The sequence below is a fragment of the Sus scrofa genome, chromosome 14, assembly GCF_000003025.6.
Source record: "Sus scrofa isolate TJ Tabasco breed Duroc chromosome 14, Sscrofa11.1, whole genome shotgun sequence".
NCBI classification, from domain to species: Eukaryota; Metazoa; Chordata; class Mammalia; order Artiodactyla; family Suidae; genus Sus; species Sus scrofa.
In genome coordinates this window covers 26,030,608-26,049,236 of record NC_010456.5, presented here as the reverse complement: position 1 = coordinate 26,049,236, position 18,629 = coordinate 26,030,608, and the positions used below count along the sequence as shown (strand labels likewise).

Genomic DNA, 18,629 nt, shown 5'->3' with positions numbered 1-18,629 from the left:
TTTTTTGGCCATGCCCGTGGCATGCAGAAATTCCCAGGCCAGGGATCGAACCTGCCCCACAGCAGTGACAATGCCAGATCCTTAACCTGCTGAGCCACCAAGGAACTCCCAGCACCTTCTTGGGTTTTTTTTTTGGGGGGGGTGCCTTTTTTTTTTTTTTTTTTTTTTTTTTTCAGCTGCGCCTGTGGCATATGGAAGTTCCCAGGCCAGGGGTTGAATCAGTGCTGTAGCTGGGGCCTGTGCCACAGTCATGGCAACACCAGATCTGAGCCCCATCTGTGACCTAAGCCACAGCTTGCAGCAATGCCCAATCCTTAACCCACTGATTGAGGCCAGGGATTGAAACTTCATCCTCACAGAGACAATATCAGGTCCTTAATCTGCTGAGCCATAACAGAAACTCCATTTTTTTTATTTCTGCTTTATTTCTATTTTCATTGTTTATTTAATTCTCTCTCTCTCTTTTGATTTTTAGGGCCACACTTGCTACATATGGAAGTTCCCAGGCTAGGGGCTGAATTGGAATTGGAGCTGCTGCCCTACACCACAGCCATAGCAACTCAGGATCTGAGCTGTGTCTGTGACCTACGGCACTGATGGATCCTGAACCCAACTGTCAAGGCCAGGGATCAAACCCACATTCTCATGGATGCTAGTCAGATTTGTTTCTGCTGTGCCACAATGGGAACTCCCCTCTCTCTTTTTTAAAATTCTGTCTGTATTTTTATATGGAAACTCTACTATGCAAAACTCAGATGGTCGTATTTTTCTTCCTCAGGCTATTCCTAGGAAAACTCACTTGTTTTTCGTAAGGAAAATTAATCTTATTAGGGCCTTCGATTCTTTCACAGCAACCCCCCCATCAGATTTCTCAGCTAAAATTCACTAAGTCTAATCACTCATCAGAAGTCCTTGAATTCTTTCCTCCTTATAATAACACGTGAAAAAATAAATAAATAAACAGAGCTCCTGGAATAGAAAACGGCAAAGAAAGTGGCTTAAAGGAGGATTGGGTTTCTATTCTTGCACCAGCTGATGAGTCACTTAGAAGATTAGGGCATGTGATGCTTAGTCTGTTGGGACCGCTATGGTGCCAGACCACAGAAATGACACATTTTGTTTGGAAGATTAAAAATACCATCCTCCAGGCAACGGTGATGTCGGGAAGACATGCAAACAAATGTGTTTGTAAAGGATGAGTTCAACCTTGGCTCGTATGAATCCCGGATATTAGAGGAAAAGTAAAGAGAAGAAAGATAAGTTTGGGCTTCAAATGAGGAAATGAAATCCACTAAACAAATTAGGTAGGGACCTGCCTCACCTCCAAACCTCTACAGGCTGGTCTCTGGCAGTTCTTTTTAAAAATCTGAGTGTGGAGTTCCCTGGTGGTGCAGCGGGTTAAAAACCCAGCTAGTATCTATGAGGACGCGGGTTTAAGGATCAGCGTTGCTGCAAGCTTCGATGTAGGTCACAGATTTGGCTCTGATCCAGTGTTGCTATGGCTGTGGTGTAGGCTGGCAGCTGCAGTTCTGATTCAGCCTCTAACCTGGGAACTTATGCTTTTTGTGTAGCAGATCTAATATTCTTTAGAACTGTACTGTGTATGTGTGTGTCTGTGGGTCTATGTGTATAAATACTTTTGTTTTGGAGCTCCCTGGTAGTCTAGTGGTTAAGAATCGGGTGTGGTCACTGTTGTGGCTGGGGTCGCTGCTGTGGCACAGATCCCTGTTGGAGGAACTTCTGCATGCCAGGGGTGAGGCCAAACAAACAACCCCCACACCACTTACATCTCACATACGGGGTTGCAATATAAATGTTTACTGTAAATTATGGTCGGAACATTCTAAAGATCAATGCTGTAATTTATGGATTATTCCCTCCCATGATTGGCTTTCGTAAGGGTTCTGGGGTGGAGGTTCATCCAGGGCACTTTTCTCCAGCTTTACCAAACCAGAAGGCCAAGAGGTTTTCTGAAACTGCTTTGTCAGAGGAGCTAACATGTGTCAAATCAGAGTAAAAGAGTAAAGTCAGTTTCCAACACCTGTCCTGATCACAGAGCACAGTAATGAGTTAGATCCAGTCTTTTTACTGAAACATCACATAATTTTTTTTTTTTTTTCCCTTTTAGGGCTGCACATGCAGCATATGGAAATTCCCAGGCTAGGGGTCCAATTGGAGCTACAGCTTCTGGCCCATGCCACAGCCACAGCAATGTGGGATCTGAGCCTCATCTGCAACCTACACCATAGCTCAGGGCAAGGCCAGATCCTTAACCAACTGAGTGAGGCCAGGAATCGAACCTGCATCCTCATGGATACTAATCGGATTTGTTTCCACTGCACCACAATGGCAACTCCCACGTAGATTCTTAAAATAGTGCTTTCTTTGGGTGCTGCCTTTGGGTACCATCTTTGTGTTGGCTTTGGTTTTGTATTTACTGTTTTCAATTCAGTAATATCTATTCTCTGATTTCCTCTTCTTTTTGGTGCTTTTGTGGTTTCTCTTACCTTTTCCCCATCTTTTTCTATTGTTGAGTGGCTATTCCATGTATCATGTACATCATAAGGATGGAGTAAGGGATGTTACCTCCTCACTGCTTCACACCTGGAGACACATAACATCTGCTTCTTCCATCCCTGGTGATTTTTTTTTTTTTTTTTGTCTGCACCTGTGGCATATGGAAATTCTGGGCCAGGGATTGGACCCCCCTTCACAGCAACCCGAGCCACTGCAGTCAGATTCTTAACCCACTGTGTCACAGTGGGAACTCCAAGTGTGCTCTGTTATTAAGGAAAGTGGGTCAGCCTAGAGTCTAGGGCTGGGGAAACTGGTTCCACCTCTTGCCAAGAGGGACCATGAAGAAGGTGGTTATCCACAACTGGTCTAACATAACAGCTTTCAATATGGCAAACCAAAACCTTTTATGTATCTGTGGACATGTTTACATTAAATGCATGCCCCTGTACATGTGTGTACATATATATGGACACAAGAGGGCATTCCTATATAAACCACCTTTCCAGTTTCATAAAGAAAATATTCTTCCTAGCTGAAATTGCATCGAAATCTTTTTGAGAACCCATAGCTCACGTTTCAGTAATAACTGGGACTATATTCTGTTGCCCCATCCTTCTGCATTGCAGCAGAAGCATCTTCATGTTTATTAGGTCAAGTTCAGCTCAGATTGACCCACCAGAAGGAACAGTTAGTTCACGCAGTGAAATGAAGACAAAGGTTAGGCATGGGAGCAGTGGACTGAGAGGTCAGAGCCGAGTGTCCATGGGGTCTTTGTTACTGAGTTATCAAGCCAAGTCCTTTCCATTGACATACCCTGAACTCTTCTGTTGCAGAGATTAACCAAAGTGCTGACAGTCTACACGTGTTTCTCCTGATCTGTGGACTCAGACAAGTGAAAGACCCTCTCTACTTGGTGGAGGCATTCTCGGGTATGTTTCCTACTGGGATCCTTTGGATGTGGAATTCCACCGGGGTCCCTGTCTCCCCATCTCTCTCCTTAGGACTTTGAGTTTTTCTCCTCTTTTGCACATTAGCAGGACTGTTTCTGGATTGTTACTTTGGAAACAACCAGAAAAATAGTCACACTGTGTAGTAATTCCAGTTGTTTCTTACTTTCCTGTGTCCTCAGCTTCAGAGGAAATTGTAAAAAAGAGCCAATAATTAGGAGGCTAAAATACTTTTATCTGGAAATATTTCATACATGCCAATTTGTATGATGCATTTAGAATTTTGTTGCATTTCTTAAGTTAATCTATAGACTCTTCAGTATATTTGAAAGTCCATATTGAGTCATGATGGCATATCCATCCTAATCACATAATCAATTGGACATCTGGATAATGTGTAACATTCTAGTTGAAAAATTTTTTTGGCTGCTCCTGCAGCAATACAGAAATTCCTGGGCCAGGGATCAAACCCATGCCATAGCAGCAACCCAAGCCACAGCAGTGGCAATGCCATATCCTTTAACCACTAGGCCACCAGGAAACTACTAGAAAAAAATTTTTTCCTTAAAATCATAAAATGTCCAATATTTTTATTTAGCGTAAATATAACTTGGGAACTCTGTTCAACGTCCTGTGATAAACCATAGGGGAAAAGAATATGAAAAAGATGCAAATATCTGGATAACTGAATCACTTTGCTATACAGCAAAAATTAACACAATGCTGTAAATCAACTATACTCCAATCAAATAAATTAAAAAATAAATATAAGTTGATGAATATGAATGAATGATATGAAATAATTCATGTTGTAGTGTATTTAATATTAAACTGAATTACGTTTTGAGTTGTGACTTAAAACCCTTGTAAAGGTTTTTTCTTTCTTCTTCCTCTTGAAGAATGGCATCAGGAAGAGCCCAACGTTTACATGGTAATCGTCGGTCCTGAAGTAAGTTGATCTGCATTGATCTCCTCTCTGTTTTCCTCTTCATTCTTTTAATGTATTTCCCAAAATTAGTTTGTGTTACTCTTCTAACCAATTTTCTTTCTTTCTTAAGTCAAATAAGGTCTACTCGCTTAAAAAATAAGGTCTATTGATTTAAAGGAAATGAACACCAGACTAAGGTTAAAGATGATGAGGCTTTCTAAGTCCTTACAATTAATTCATTCCTACAAAGGCTAACTAATGAATTCTTACAGGAATACAGAAGAGTCACATAAAGAAAGTTTGTCTAGAGAGTTCTTATTGTGGCTCAGCAGATTAAGAACCTGACATCGTGTCCATGAGGATATGGGTTCGATCTGTGGCCTTGCTCAGTGGATTGAGGATCCAGCATTGCTGCAAGCTGCGGCATAGGTTGCAGATGAGACTTGGATCTTATGTTGCTGTGGCTGTGGTGCAGGCCAGGAGCCGCAGCTCTAATTTAACCCCTAACCTGGGAACTTCCATATGCCACAGGTGTGGCCCTAAATAAGTAAAAGAAATGCTGAGAACTAATTCAGTAACCACAACTATGTGTGTACATACTCTCTCCCCCCACCACTCTCTTTCTCTCTCTCTTTGCCTCATCGGCCCTAAAAAATGCATCTCTGTTTTCTTTTTTGTAACTTCCAGAGGAAGGCAGTTCTCAGTAGTCTTGAACAAGGGCTGTCATGATTGCCTGATGGGGATCAGGGAACAGATGGGGGCTTGAGCCGGATGAAGCAAAGCAATTTTTCAGGGACCGTGGAAAGGCATGCCTTGGGAAGCTTTAATGCTTTCACAATTTCTACCAGCCCTGCCTCCCTTTCTCCAAGCTAGTCTAATAAACCTGTGATACACCTAAGGACAGGATGCTTGCTGGGCAAATACAGGTCCAGGACAAGTCTCCTGAACCTCCCACCCCCAAGGCCCCCACGGGAGCATTTCCAGAGCTGCATCCAATGGCCGCCGAGTTAGTTTGCTTGTGTAGAATCAAGAACACAAAGCCGCAAGAGAATGAATGAGTGAAAGAGTAGCCGGGAAAGGGAGCTCTTGAGTGAAGAGCTGTGAAGGGTTATGATCTGAGAGTTGCTAGTCCTTACATTCATTGACATGAATTATTAATAATTCTCAAGCACAACTTCCACGAGGCGCTCCGCTGCTCTGCTATCTATAATTAAAAACCCTCTAAGAAATGGGGAAAGGCCTCTTTGGGCTGCAAAATCACCACTTAGCAAAACTAGTTGTAAGCACCTGGCCCTGGGCCACGGGCACACTCAGCCCAGAGCTTTAAGAGATTTGCTCGCTTCTCCTCAGCCGACAAGTGAGACCGGATCTTCCAGATCTAAATCTCCCTGCAGTAATGTAGACAGATATCTTCTCAGGTTTGCACGGACCTGAGTGCAGAAGCAAAGGCTTTGGACTTGGACTCATTTTTTCTTTTCCTTTTTAAGGCTGCACCCGCAGCCTATGAAAGTTCCCAGGCCGGGGGTTGAATTGGAGCTGCAACTGCTGGCCTACACCACAGACACAGCAATACCAGATCTGAGCTGTGTCTATGATCTACAGTGTAGCTCACAGTAACGCTGGGCCCTTAACCCACTGAGCAACGTCATGGATCGAAGCCACATCCTTAAGGATACTATGTCAGGTTCTTAACCTGCTGAGCCACAATGGAAACTACAATGATCTGAAGTTTGGAAATCACTGACTTGGGCCATGCTGGATGGTACGTGTGTATGTGTGACCACTAAATGTATTCCCTCTTGAAAACCAGTGCATTGGCTCCATCCTCCATGAAATTCCCTGCCCAGATCTTGGCCTGGGTCAAATATGCTTCTTCTGACCACTCAATGTAAACAAGCTCTTCCCTATCATCATTATAAGACTTCCAAACATCTCTCAATTTTCAGTGTCAAGAATTCAATTTACTATCACCTTGGAACAGAGAACTAGAAGAAGACTGAACTGATTTTACACTTGAACTTGAGTATTTGCTACAGTGTTACAGGTTAATAGGCTGATCGTTTGGAAATGGATTTGAGAACTGTGTCAGAGGTCAAATGTTTGAACACATTAAAACTCACCTTTCAATCCTTATCTCTTAGAAGAGATTAAACACCCCGAGCACTACCATTATTTTTGACATCTGATGTGGGTACACGCTTCTTCCATTCATTTCTTTCTTTGCTAAGTGCTAAGCTCAATGACTGAATAAATTCTGTACATCTAAATTATACACTTTGGGAAGGCTGTCGCTTTTCCAGGTCACGTGCAGGGCCTCTTAGGACAAAATTGCATTGACTTGGTTAGTTAATATGTCTAGCGGACAAGCTGAGTCTGTTATTAGGGAATAATCACAGTGTAGACAGAGTCTTGTGCATTTCTCTCCATAGAGCCTGGTCCCACAGGAGAGCCCAGCAAAGAAGCTACACAGCTCAGCCAGTGGCCCCTGCCAGCAGCCTCAGACCAACTTCAGCCTGTAACTGAACAGGACCCCAAGGGGTTCCTGGGAACAAAAGCCTTTCTGTGTCCCCATTTCTTGTTCTTAGGAAATGGGCCTCATTCAGCCACTATGACCTTGCCTGAGCTCCAAGGGGCAGGTTCAGACAGTTGCTGATCAGAGAAGGGAGGGGAGGCAGAGACCAGGGAGGAGCAGTCAAGCAACAATAGAGCAGCCCTGGGGCAGGATCCTGGATCCTTCTCAAGGAGACACATAATGTTGTAGGCATCTTAAACACCTAAGAGAAAAGTGATATTCCTTATGTTTCTTTTAGAGATGAATACTTTAAAACTGGACAGCTTCAAGCCCTTCCTTGTGCTTCTCCCTGGCTTAATTGCACCCTAAACACAATCACCCATAAGCTAAAGACGAGGCACCCTGAGCACAACTGCCTGTGGGTGAAAGATGATTAGCACATGAAGGTTTACAGGAACTTTCCTAGTTGGTTCTCATCTCTGATCCACATGCCCTTTCGCAAGTACTGTTACTCTAGGCAATAACCCAGAAGACCACCGTCATGATCATGCTGAGATCTCCTGACTCCAGCTCTGATGACTGAGATTCCCCCAAAGGAAGAAGAATGCACATTTGTCTTGATGCTGATTCCTATCTGAAAACCTGTTTTTCTCCTTTTTACTATAAAACTCTTCACAATTCTTTCCAATGGGGGACACAGTCCTTAAGCCATTAGCCTGCTGTGACCCCCTTTGCCTGGCAAAGCAGTAAAGCTATTTTTTTTTTTTTTCTCTTTACCCAAAACTCTGTCTCTGAGTTTCAGTTGGGCACCAGCAGATAGAGGCTGAATTTCGGCCACAAGCCCAAGGACATTTATTAGGAGATTATAGGAGCTACTAAGAGAACTGTGGGAGAGGTTGCAGACCAGGTCAGGACTGCATCTTCATGGTCTCCGGACCATCACCGTCAGGGTCCACGGTCCAGCATGGGTTACGTCTGCCGTATTGTAAGGAGTGGACCAGACACCTGATTCCACTTCCACCAGACCCCATCCAGTGAGGGGAGGGGAGGAAGACCCCTCCCCCAGAGGAAGCAGAACAGGTGAAATGGAAGCTGAACAGTCAAAGCAAAAAAATCGATGATCACGGCATATTCAGATTCCCTATTTGTTTTTTTATGAATGATCAAACAAGAACTGAAGACTTTTATAGGTCACTTAATGGAAATAAATTGGCCATTATGTTTGGTATCTGGCATTTATTCATTGCATTTCCTTTAGGGAAATGGAAAGAATGCTCTTAGCAGTGAAAATGATGCTCGGCTGTAATTTAGTGCAGTAATTATCCCTTATGGCGTTATCCTTTATGGATATATTGACGTTTATGAGCAAAACTTCAAGAGGACGCTTGGATATCTTCATTTACTTCCTGTTCATTTGCATGAACAATATGTATATATGTACATACATATGTACATGTATGAATACCTATGTATGTATATGTATGTATGTATGTATGTATGTATATTGTCAAGAAGGAAGAAATTTTCCTCATCCTTTCTGGGTTCTTCTGTCTGGTCTGAGAATTAAATTGACACGAGACAGATGAACAGGAGAAAAATCAAACATCAGTTTTTTTCCCTCGTGGCATAGGTAGGTTCCCAGTCTAGGGGTTGAGTCAGAGCTGCAGGCCTATACCACAGCCACAGCAATGTGGGATCTGAGCCGCATCTGCAACCTACACCACAGCTCACAGCAACGCCAGATCCTTGACTCACTGAGCAAGGTCAGGATACAAACCTGCATTCTTATGGATCCTAGTTGGGTTTGTAACTACTGAGCCATGATGGTTACTCCCTCAAACATCAGTTTAATCACAGATATACATAGCAAGAGACCCAGGAAAACTGAACAACTCTCCAAAATGGATGAGATCCTCAACTTAAATACCATCTTCAGCTAAAGACAAAAGAGGATGTTGGGGGTAGGGGTTTGGGACCTCAAAGGGGAGGAACAAATTTCACATGGAAACAGAAAGTAAATGGTTAGTAAGCAAATGTTTGCTCCTCCAGACAGAGACTATGGGACCTGGAGAGGAATTTTTTTTTTTTTTGCTTTTTTTTTTGGCTGAAATTCCCAGGCCAGGGATCAAACCCATGCTGTAGCAGCCACCTAAGCCACAGCAGTGACAATGCTGGCTCCTTAACCCACTGAACCACCAGGAAGCTCCAGAGATGAAAGTAATAAACAGACCTTGCTGGGTTCCCTCTGTCCACAGTCATAGCTCCCTTCCTGGACCAGCTCCTTGATCTACATTCTTTTAGGCAGTTAGGGGAGGTCAGAGGTTCTTCCTGAGTCTTTTGGGCTTTGATTGTTTATAGCTGGAAATAATAAAAAATAATAATCTGCATGCCAGAGAGACATTTTGGGGTGGCAAATTTTGCTCTCCCATTATCTATATAATCCATCATCTATCTTTATCTCTCTCTCTATCCCCTTATTCCTTCCTTCAAGAAATGCTTATCAGGGCCACATGTGGTGGATACGTGGATACATAGCAGTGAGTAGAATAGATGGCCCCTGCTCGCAGGGAGCCTGCAGTTGGGTTAGGAAGATAGATGGGGACAAATAATGCCAGGCTGGAGGTGTGTCTGTCAGGACAGGGGAGCCCTTGGGGCTGGGGTGTATACAGCATTCACGTCTGTTCCTAGTGGGTCCCGTGGCTCAGCTCAGAAGGCACTTCGCACACTCTTCTTTTTTTAATTTAATTTTTATTTTATATTGGAGTATAGTTGATTTACAGTGTTGTGTTAGTTTCAGGTGTACACCAAGGTGATTTGGTTATATGTATACGCATATCCATTCCTTTTCAAATTCTTTTCCCATATAGGTTATTATGGAATATTGAGTGGAGTTCCCTGTGCTGTACTGTAGGGCCGTGTTGTTTCTCTCTCTCTCTCTCTTTTTTTTTTTTTTGTTTTTCTTTCTTTTTTTTTCAGGCCTCACCCACGGCATATGGAGGTTCCCAGGCTAGGGGTCAAATCAGAGTTATAGCTGCTGGTCTACACCACAGCCACAGCAATGCCAGATCTGAGCCACTTCTGCAGTTTACACCACAGCTCACGGCAATGCCAGATCCTTAACCCACTGAGCGAGCCCAGGGATGAAACCCGCATCCTCATGGATACTAGTCAGGTTCATTACCACTGAGGCACAGTGGGAACTCCTTTTTTTTTTTTTTTTTTCATTTTGGGTGCCCCGTGGCATATGGAGTTCCCGGGCTAGGGATCAGATCCTGTCCTTTTATATATAGCAGTGTGTATGTGTTAACCCCAACCTACTAATTTATCCCTCCCCCTGCTGCCCTCATCTTTTGAATATGATTGCTCTGCTTTGCAATTGGCCTTTACCTCTCTACCAACCATTTACAAAATAGTAGGGTGCATGTTCTCAGGTTGCTTGAAAAAAGTGGTGATACTGTGTATGCTTTATTTTTCAGACACCACACCTGTGTTTCCTTTTGTGGTCATTCTTAGCAAGGGCATTTCAAAAGTGAGATCTCTGTGCTCCCAGGAAATCAACCTGCTCCTCCATTACTGCTCACTGCTGGCAAGTTAGTTAACACCTTTGGACCAAGATCACATCATCGGTATGAGGCAGAGGATAGTCCTGCATGGCCCAGGAGTAGAGTGGTTGAGAGCCAGCTGGGTGCACTTCACCTCTATGGGCCTCAGTTTCCCCATCTGTAAAGTAGACGGACTAAGGAACTGCTGCTCGTGAGGCCAAAATGAGTGCACTGTTGCACAGTACCGGGTTTGTAGGAGGCATCCTATGGGCTTTACATGAAAGAACTTTCTGTGCTGATGTTGACATGGTAGGATTCTGTTTTAGCTGCAGGATGGTTTGAGTTAGGCATTGGTTTTCTATTAAAGCTTCTTTGATTTCTCAGTCCGGCCATTCTTGGCAAAGCGTGTAGTTTCTGCTTACAGCGGTGTGTGGAGTGGGGGCATTTGCTGGTACTCTTTGATAAGCAGCGTGGTAGGAACATTCAGTGTGAGCATGACAGGCTTAATGACTTTCCACGATAATTTCTTATATCAAAGATGATTTTCCTTAAGCCTGGGAGTGGAGACAATATATTTTGCTAGAAAATAAATAAGCTCAGACAGGGGAAACGAGAATTTCTTCTTTGCTGCTTGCGGTGCTTTTGCTTTTTAAAATTTCATAACATGGGCTCTCACTAAATAAAAATAGCTACCCTTCTTTTTATTTTCTTTATCTTGTGTTTTGTTCCCCTTGGCTTCACTAAGAGATTCGAAAATGAACTGATGCGGAAGGTAAACCCTGGAAAGCTTAATGCGGTTTGTACTTTCAGCTTGAGAGTTGCTGTTATTCCTTCAGTGAAATTTTAGTTAAAGGGTTAGCTGTTTCAGCTGTCTTGTACAATTTGTTTTTTTCCCCCTTGATGAATTCTTTTCCTCTAGATAGGTAATCATGAGAGCAGAAATGTGTTAGTACCATTAAAAACAGGAGGAATTTCTAACTAAAACGTATCATTAAGTAAAACATGTATGTCAGGAGTTCCCGCTGTGGCACAGTGGATTAAAAATCCAACTACCATGGCTCGCATCACTTCAGAGGTGCAGGTTCGAGCCCAGATGGGGTGCAGTGGGTTAAAGGATCTGGTATTGCTACAGCTGCAGTATAGGTCTCAGTGGTGGCTCAGATTTGATCCCTGGCCTGGGAAGTTCCATATGCCATGGGTGCAGCCATAAAAACAAAACAGCATATGTCAAACTGAATATGTCGTGCCAAAAGAGGGCTTGCATTAGACTGTTTACCTTTTGTGATGGTGTCACCAAAGTGGGGTCTAGCTGCTTGCCACTTGAAAGCTGATACTGGAGAGCGGGGCTGGTGGAAAGGAAAGTTTATTTTGGAGTGCAGCATCCGGGGTGGGGCTTGGGGGTTGGGGAAAGGACTTCTAAAGGCCAACTCCCCATTGTCAGTCAGTGGGCAGGAGCTTTTAAAGGGGGCTTTCAGGGGTGCAAAGGTGGAGGGAGGAGGCTCCATGCAGAAACAGCACAGTCAGCTCTGACTCTGATCTTGAAGCTGGTCATGTGGTGATCTGATCAACATCACCTTGACTGTTTTAAGTACAGTTGATCTCCAGTTTCAGGATGAGTTTGTTCCAGTTCCCTGGAATTGTGGCAGTTTATGTCCTGGCTGCAGTCTGGTCAACATGTAGTTAAGTTCTTCCACCTGGCGGGGAGGGGGTTTCTGTATCTGTAAGACAGCTCACAGGGTGTGGCTCGGAATATGATCTACAGCCCTTGAGGAGGAACCAAAGGTCCTTGACTTTTGCTTAGTGGCTTAAACTATTATTATTTGGTCTCATTTGACTGTTTTACTTTGCTTCTGCACTTTCTCACTTTTCTGATTAAACTTATTCTTTTGAGTAAAGTTTTTCTACAGACAAAAGGCAGATGGAGGATGTGGGGGGAGGATCATAGGGTCCTGCTCTGTTTCAACCTCCCCTTTCCTTTGATGCTCCTCAGTCTTGAGGGACAGGTACAGAACAAGAAAGGGAATAAAGTCTTGGATAAAGAGGTTGATCATAAACTTGGCAGAGGAACTTGGGTTTAGTTCCATCTCTGTTCCAATTTTCCCCACCTCTTTGAGGGAATGGAACGGCGATGGCTCTGGTTACTTCCTGCTGAAATGGGGCATGGTTCTGCCTAATTTGGGGAATGGACATGAAGTTGGAAATAATCTCGAGTTCCAAGCTTAGTGGCAATATTTTGTATTATGAAAAACATTATCTCTCTCTTTGATCACTTTGTCATATAATACGTGGGCAAACATTAGAAAATTAGTAGATGTATTGCAATGAGAATAATCTTCTAAACACACCTTTGTGAGAGTTGCCCTTGTGGCTCAGCAGTAGCAAACCTGACTAGTAACCATGAGAATGTGTGTTTGATCCCTTGCCCCGCTCAGTGGGTTAGGGGTCAGGCATTGCCACAAGCTGAGGCATAGGCTGCAGATGTGGCTTGGATCTGGCATTGCTATGGTTGTGGCATAGGCTGGCAGCTGCAGCTCCAGTTGGACCCTTAGCCTGGGAACTTCCATATGCTGCACCTGCAGCCCTAAAACAAAACAAAACAACCAGAGATGTATCTTTGTGTTATTCTCTGAATTTTTTTTTCTTTGTTTTTTTTGCCATTTCTTGGGCCGCTCTCATGGCATATGGAGGTTCCCGGGCTAGAGTCTAATCGGAGCTGTAGCCACCGGCCTACACCAGAGCCACAGCAACGCGGGATCCTTAACCCACTGAGCAAGGCCAGGGATCGAATCCGCAAGCTCATGGTTCCTAGTCGGATTCGTTAACCACTGCGCCACGATGGGAACTCTTGAATTTTTTTTTCTTTAATGGTGAAAGGAGATGTACAATATATGTTTAATAGTCCACCAACAGGCTGCTTTGATTAGCCTAAAATCCGCATTAAATCATGTGTAAGCCAGAATGACTTCCCATTCTTCAATATGGGAAAAATATCTTCCCTCCTTTTCTCCTTTTAACTGCAAATCTGACCATAGGAAGCATTGATAATAAATATATTTTTCCTACCTTGCCAGAGGGGTGCCTGCTCTGGGTCCATTCATGTCCCTCTGTGCTAGACTTACTTTTTGTTTCCATATTGGCCCAATTGTTCACGTTGGGGGAAATTCATCAGACATAACAAACAAGTACAGAGGTGGGTTGATGGGGAAACATTTTATAGGCTCTACACTTTATCCGTTGTATCCAGTTGTCACACAAATATTGCACATGCACTTCAAGCAGTCAACTTAAAGCCAGAAAATGCAAACTAGTGTATATCTAGGATGGATAAATAAGGTCCTACCGTAGCGCACTGGGAACTGGAGTCAGTTCCAGTGTTCAACCGTAATGGAAAAGAATATGATGTAAATCAACTGTACTTTTTTAAAAAAAAGATACTTAGTCACATTACCCCCCAGATTTGTGCATTTTATTCAGACCCGCTTCTAAAGGAGCCTTTGAAATAGAGGTTCTTAATATGAAATTCAACCTAGGGGAACTGCTGATTTCTCACTGTCTTTAACCAGGGAAAGAAAATAATGGGCCCCATTTTGGATATAAATTGTTGGCTTTGTTCAGTAGGGGCTGAGAATCTGCGGGTAAACCTGGATGGCTGACACTTTAATCAGTTCATTAGTTTTGTATTCAGGGGCATTTTTTGGAAATACCAAACATAAATATTCTGAAAACTTCAAAAAAAAAAAGAAAAGAATGTGAACAATAATGTACATTTATGTATGCATAACTTAATCCCTTTGCCCTGTACCAGAAAGGGACACAACATTGTCAATCAACTATACTTGAATAAAATAAATTTTTTAAAAGGAAGAGTGCGCCCTCTACTGGAGGGGTGAAGAAATGCATTGTTACAGGCCTGTAGGGGCTCTGGGCTCTGGGCTCTGGGCTCTGGGCTCTGGGCTCTGGGTTCTGGGTTATGGACGGGGGTGGGGGGACTGACTCTGGCACACACGCTGTCACAAGTCCACTGAGTTTCTGATTGGCAGATGATCCTTCCAGGGTCTGGGGAAGAAATTGCTCAGAACTTCCAGACAGATCTGCACCTCCAGAGCACAGCTATCCGTGTTCGGCAAAACACAAATGAAGCCCGTTTGGTTGTCCTTTTGGAAGACAGCAGCCTGTGTATGATCTACACCAGATTTGTAACAGATTTGCTAGAGGACATCCAGCCTTCACCCTGAGTACACATGCTTAAGACAACAAAGATGGGAAACATTTCTTTTTTGGGGGGGTCCTTAGGGCTGCACCCATGACATATGGAAGTTCCCAGGCTAGGGGTCGAATCAAAGCTGCATCTACTGGCCTACGCCACAGCCACAGCAACACCAGATCTGAGCCACGTCTGCAACCTACACCACAGCTCACAGCAACGCCAGATCCTTAACCCTCTGAGCAAGGCCAGGGATCGAACCCATGTCCTCATGGACACTAGTCAGGTACTACCACTGAGCCACAATGGAAACTTCCAAGGGAAATTTTCATTCTTTAAACAAAGAAAAAATTCTCTTCTTGTTTGATAGCTCCGAACATTAGATCCCCCAACCCTACCCCATGGAGTCAAAAAGTACCTAAGTGTGTGGAAAAATAAGGGGCAGAAATCAGAGACTGACTGTTTTTTCTGTTTTCATTTGTGTATGAATTTTTAATATAAAAGCAGAGACATTAGGACAGGTCAGAATGTTTTGACAAACAAGTTTCAGAAGTTGAATTTTATGAAAGTTATAGAGAAACCTGTTAAAATATTCTGGATTTTCTTTTTTCTTTTCTTTTTTTTTTGGCCACACCTGCAGCATGCTGAAGTTCCCGGGCCAGGGATCAAAACCCATGCCACAGCAGTAACTAGAGCCACAGCAGTGACAGTGCCAGATCTTAACCCACTGTGCCACAAGGGCGTGCTTGGATTTTCTTGAAACAAATACATTTCTTTTTTTTTAAAAAAAATTTTTTATTGGAGTTCCCATTGCGGCGCAGTGGGTTAAGAATCCAACTGTAGTGGCTGGATTCTGGCCCAGCTCAGTGGGTTAAAGGATTTGGCATTGCTGCACCTGCAGGGTAGGTCACAGCTGTGGCTCAGATTCAGTCCCTGGCCTCCAGATGCCTTGTTTGCAGCCATAAAAAACGAAATCTTATTGAGATATAGCTGATTTACAACATTGTGTTAGTTTCAGGTGTATAAGAAAGTGATTCAGTTATACACACACATATATTATTTTTTAGATTCTTTTTCACGATAGATGATTACAAGATATTGAGTAGCATTTCCTGCGCTATACAGTAGGACCTTGTTGTTTGTCTCTCTTATACATAGTAGGGTGTATCTGTTAATCCCAGATTCCTAATTTATCTCCCACCCCCTTTTCCTCTTTGGTAACCATAAGTTTATTTTCTGGGTCTGTGAGTCTGTTTCTGTTTTGTAAGTAAGTTCATTGTATCATTTTTTTTTTTTTTTTAGATTCCAGGTATAAGCAATATCATATCAAGCAATAGCAAGTAAATTTCTTATTGATGGCAACTAAATAGTGTTTGCAGCATCTTTATTGTACAGCAGATTCCATACATTCATAGCACTTTTCTGAGGTGGCCTACATGCAAGTATATGTGCTTGATTGGGTCTTGTCTTTTGTGCTGTTCCTGCAAGTTTGCTATTAAAGTACGGTAAACTAGAGTTCCCGTCGTGGCACAGTGGAAACGAATCTGACTAGGAACCATGAGGTTGCAGGTTCTATCCCTGGCCTCACTCAGCAGGTTAAGGATCCAGCCTTACCGTGAGCCGTGGTGTAGGTCGCAGATATGGCTCAGGTCTGGCGTTGCTGTGGCATAAGCCAGCAGCTACAGCTCCGATTAGACCCCTAGCCTGGGAACCTCTATGTGCCTCGGGTATGGCCCCAAAACAAAGACAAAAGACAAAAATAAATTTAAAAAAATACAGTGAACCATAAAAAAATTGGGAATAACAAATTTCCTTATGTATCCACATTTACGGTGTTAACCTTCGTAGTGATGTGGTAGTAACTTCAGGGATGTCAGTGAGCTTTGTGTTACCAGCTCCTTGAGATGCCACTGCTAAGAGTCATTTGAAGGATTTGGGGTTCAGCACATGTGCCTGTAAACACACACACACACACACACACACACACACACACACACACACACACACACAGCATTTCCTTGCCAAACAAAACCAAAATGAAGTTCTGGAAAACAGTTATTTCAGTTCGCAAAATAAGCTCTAAGGATGTCATCATATTCATTACACTCACTTGGTTTGTCATTCTAATACCTACTGGTAGAGTGCGAATGAGAAGAGAAATTGAATCTGCTTTCACTTCTAAGCTCATCTTCAGTAACAGGATGAGCCGGCAGACACTGTATTAGTAAAATGTGTTCACACCCTCACCTGCCTCTGTCTTGAAGATGGGTTTAGAATTCTGTGTCACGCTTGCATAAATTTGAGACTATTTGCTCAGTTATTTTAAAATTGTATTCATTGTTAATAAAACCAGTGGAGGGATGGTGCAGGCAAAACCAGTCCACTGGTTGTTGTGTTGAAGAGTTTGCAGTTGGATGAACTAGATGTCATAAAATATATGCTGCAGCTTCCTAAGTAGGCTTATACAAACCCTGTGAAAAGTATCCCTGAAGTTTCCCTTGGTACTGATATGAGTACATTTACCTAAGAAGTGGTCATTTTGTGCCAAGAGTTGTTAGAGTATGGTTTCTGGTTCAGAAACAAGTTCTATTCCTCTGTGGATACAGTGGTTACCTTCATGTGTCCAGATGTCTTTCTCCTGCTGAGATGTCTGGCAGTGTCATTGGGAAAGTATACATTTGAGATTAGGTGTATAGGTATTTTTGTATTTGTGGTGCAATCTGCAGTCTTGTTCTTTCTATTTTTATTTTTATTCTTTTTGTCTTTTTGCCTTTTCTAGGGCTGCTCCCGAGGCATATGGAGGTTCCCAAGGCTAGGGATCTAATTGGAGCTGTAGCTGCCAGCCTACACCACAGCCACAGCAATACCAGATCTGAGCCACATCTGTGACCTACACCACAGCTCACGGCAATGCCAGGTCCTTAACCCACTGAGCAAGGCCAGGGATTGAACCTGCAACCTCTTGGTTCCTAGTCAGATTCGTTAACCACTGTGCCACAACGGGAACTCCTCTCTTACTCTTTCTAGAAGAGTTTTGTTGTTGTTGTTGTTTGGTGGGCTGGTTGGTTTTGATTTGTAGGGCTGCACCTTTGGAATAGTGAAGTTCCCAGGCTAGGGGTCCAATTGGAGCCGTGTCTGTGACCTACAGCACAGCAATGTCAGATCCTTAACCACTAAGCAAGGCCCAGGATCAAACCGGCATCCTCATGCATCCTAGTCGGGTTCATAACCCACTGAGTCCCAAGGCGATCTCCCTTTAGAAGGGTTTTGATTTTTTTCTTTTGCTAGGCAATCCTCTTGAGACTTCCATTCATTTCTGGCTTTTCCTGAAATTCATCTTTGTCTCTCTTCAGGTCGATCCAGTGTTCACAAGGGAAGTCAAAGCCAAAGTCAAGAGGTAAGTACAGGGAGTGAACCAGCAATTTGCAGGAGAGGTGGTCTAGTGTGACCTATAAATGAACCCAGTTCCCAGCACTGAGTGTCCCAGGCTCTGTTCCCAGAGCTCAGTTCCTCCTTTAATCACCTGATGACCCTGTGAGATCCTCGGCGCTGTGGCCTTCCCCTTGCACAGTCCTGGGAACAGAGGCCTTTCCCTGGACAGTGGCAACCCTGACACTCATGCAGCCTCTCTAGTTCAGGGAAATGCCCAGGAAACCCGTTGTCATGTCAGGTTATAATCATCACTGATCGTGTTGGCCAAAACTGAAAAGACTTAAACTATCTGCCAGTGAGGGTGAAAATCGCTGCCAGCCCCTTGGAAAGCAATTTGTCAGGGTATTTGTTATCTGTTGCCTTTGTCTTCCAGCCAGAGACTCACCAAAGCTGGCTTACACACACAGGGCCTTAACTGCTCACTAAAAAAAAATAAATAGGAGTTCCCATCGTGGCTCAGTGGAAACGAATCCGACTAGGAACCATGAGGTTGTAGGTTCCATCCCTGGCCTCCTTCAATGGGTTAAGGATCCGGTGTTGCTGTGAG

General features: G+C 43.5%; 1 protein-coding gene across 2 annotated transcripts in view; it reads left to right on the top strand.

The window, feature by feature from the left end:
* Positions 1-18,629, top strand: part of GLT1D1 (glycosyltransferase 1 domain containing 1) — a 110,800-nt gene that overhangs the window by 60,197 nt on the left and 31,974 nt on the right. For both annotated transcript variants that reach the window (XM_021072863.1, XM_021072862.1), the window contains exons 7-9: positions 3,351-3,446; positions 4,364-4,413; positions 18,004-18,047. In XM_021072863.1, the coding sequence (XP_020928522.1) occupies positions 3,351-3,446; positions 4,364-4,413; positions 18,004-18,047 (190 nt within the window). The remainder of the gene's footprint in view (positions 1-3,350; positions 3,447-4,363; positions 4,414-18,003; positions 18,048-18,629) is intronic.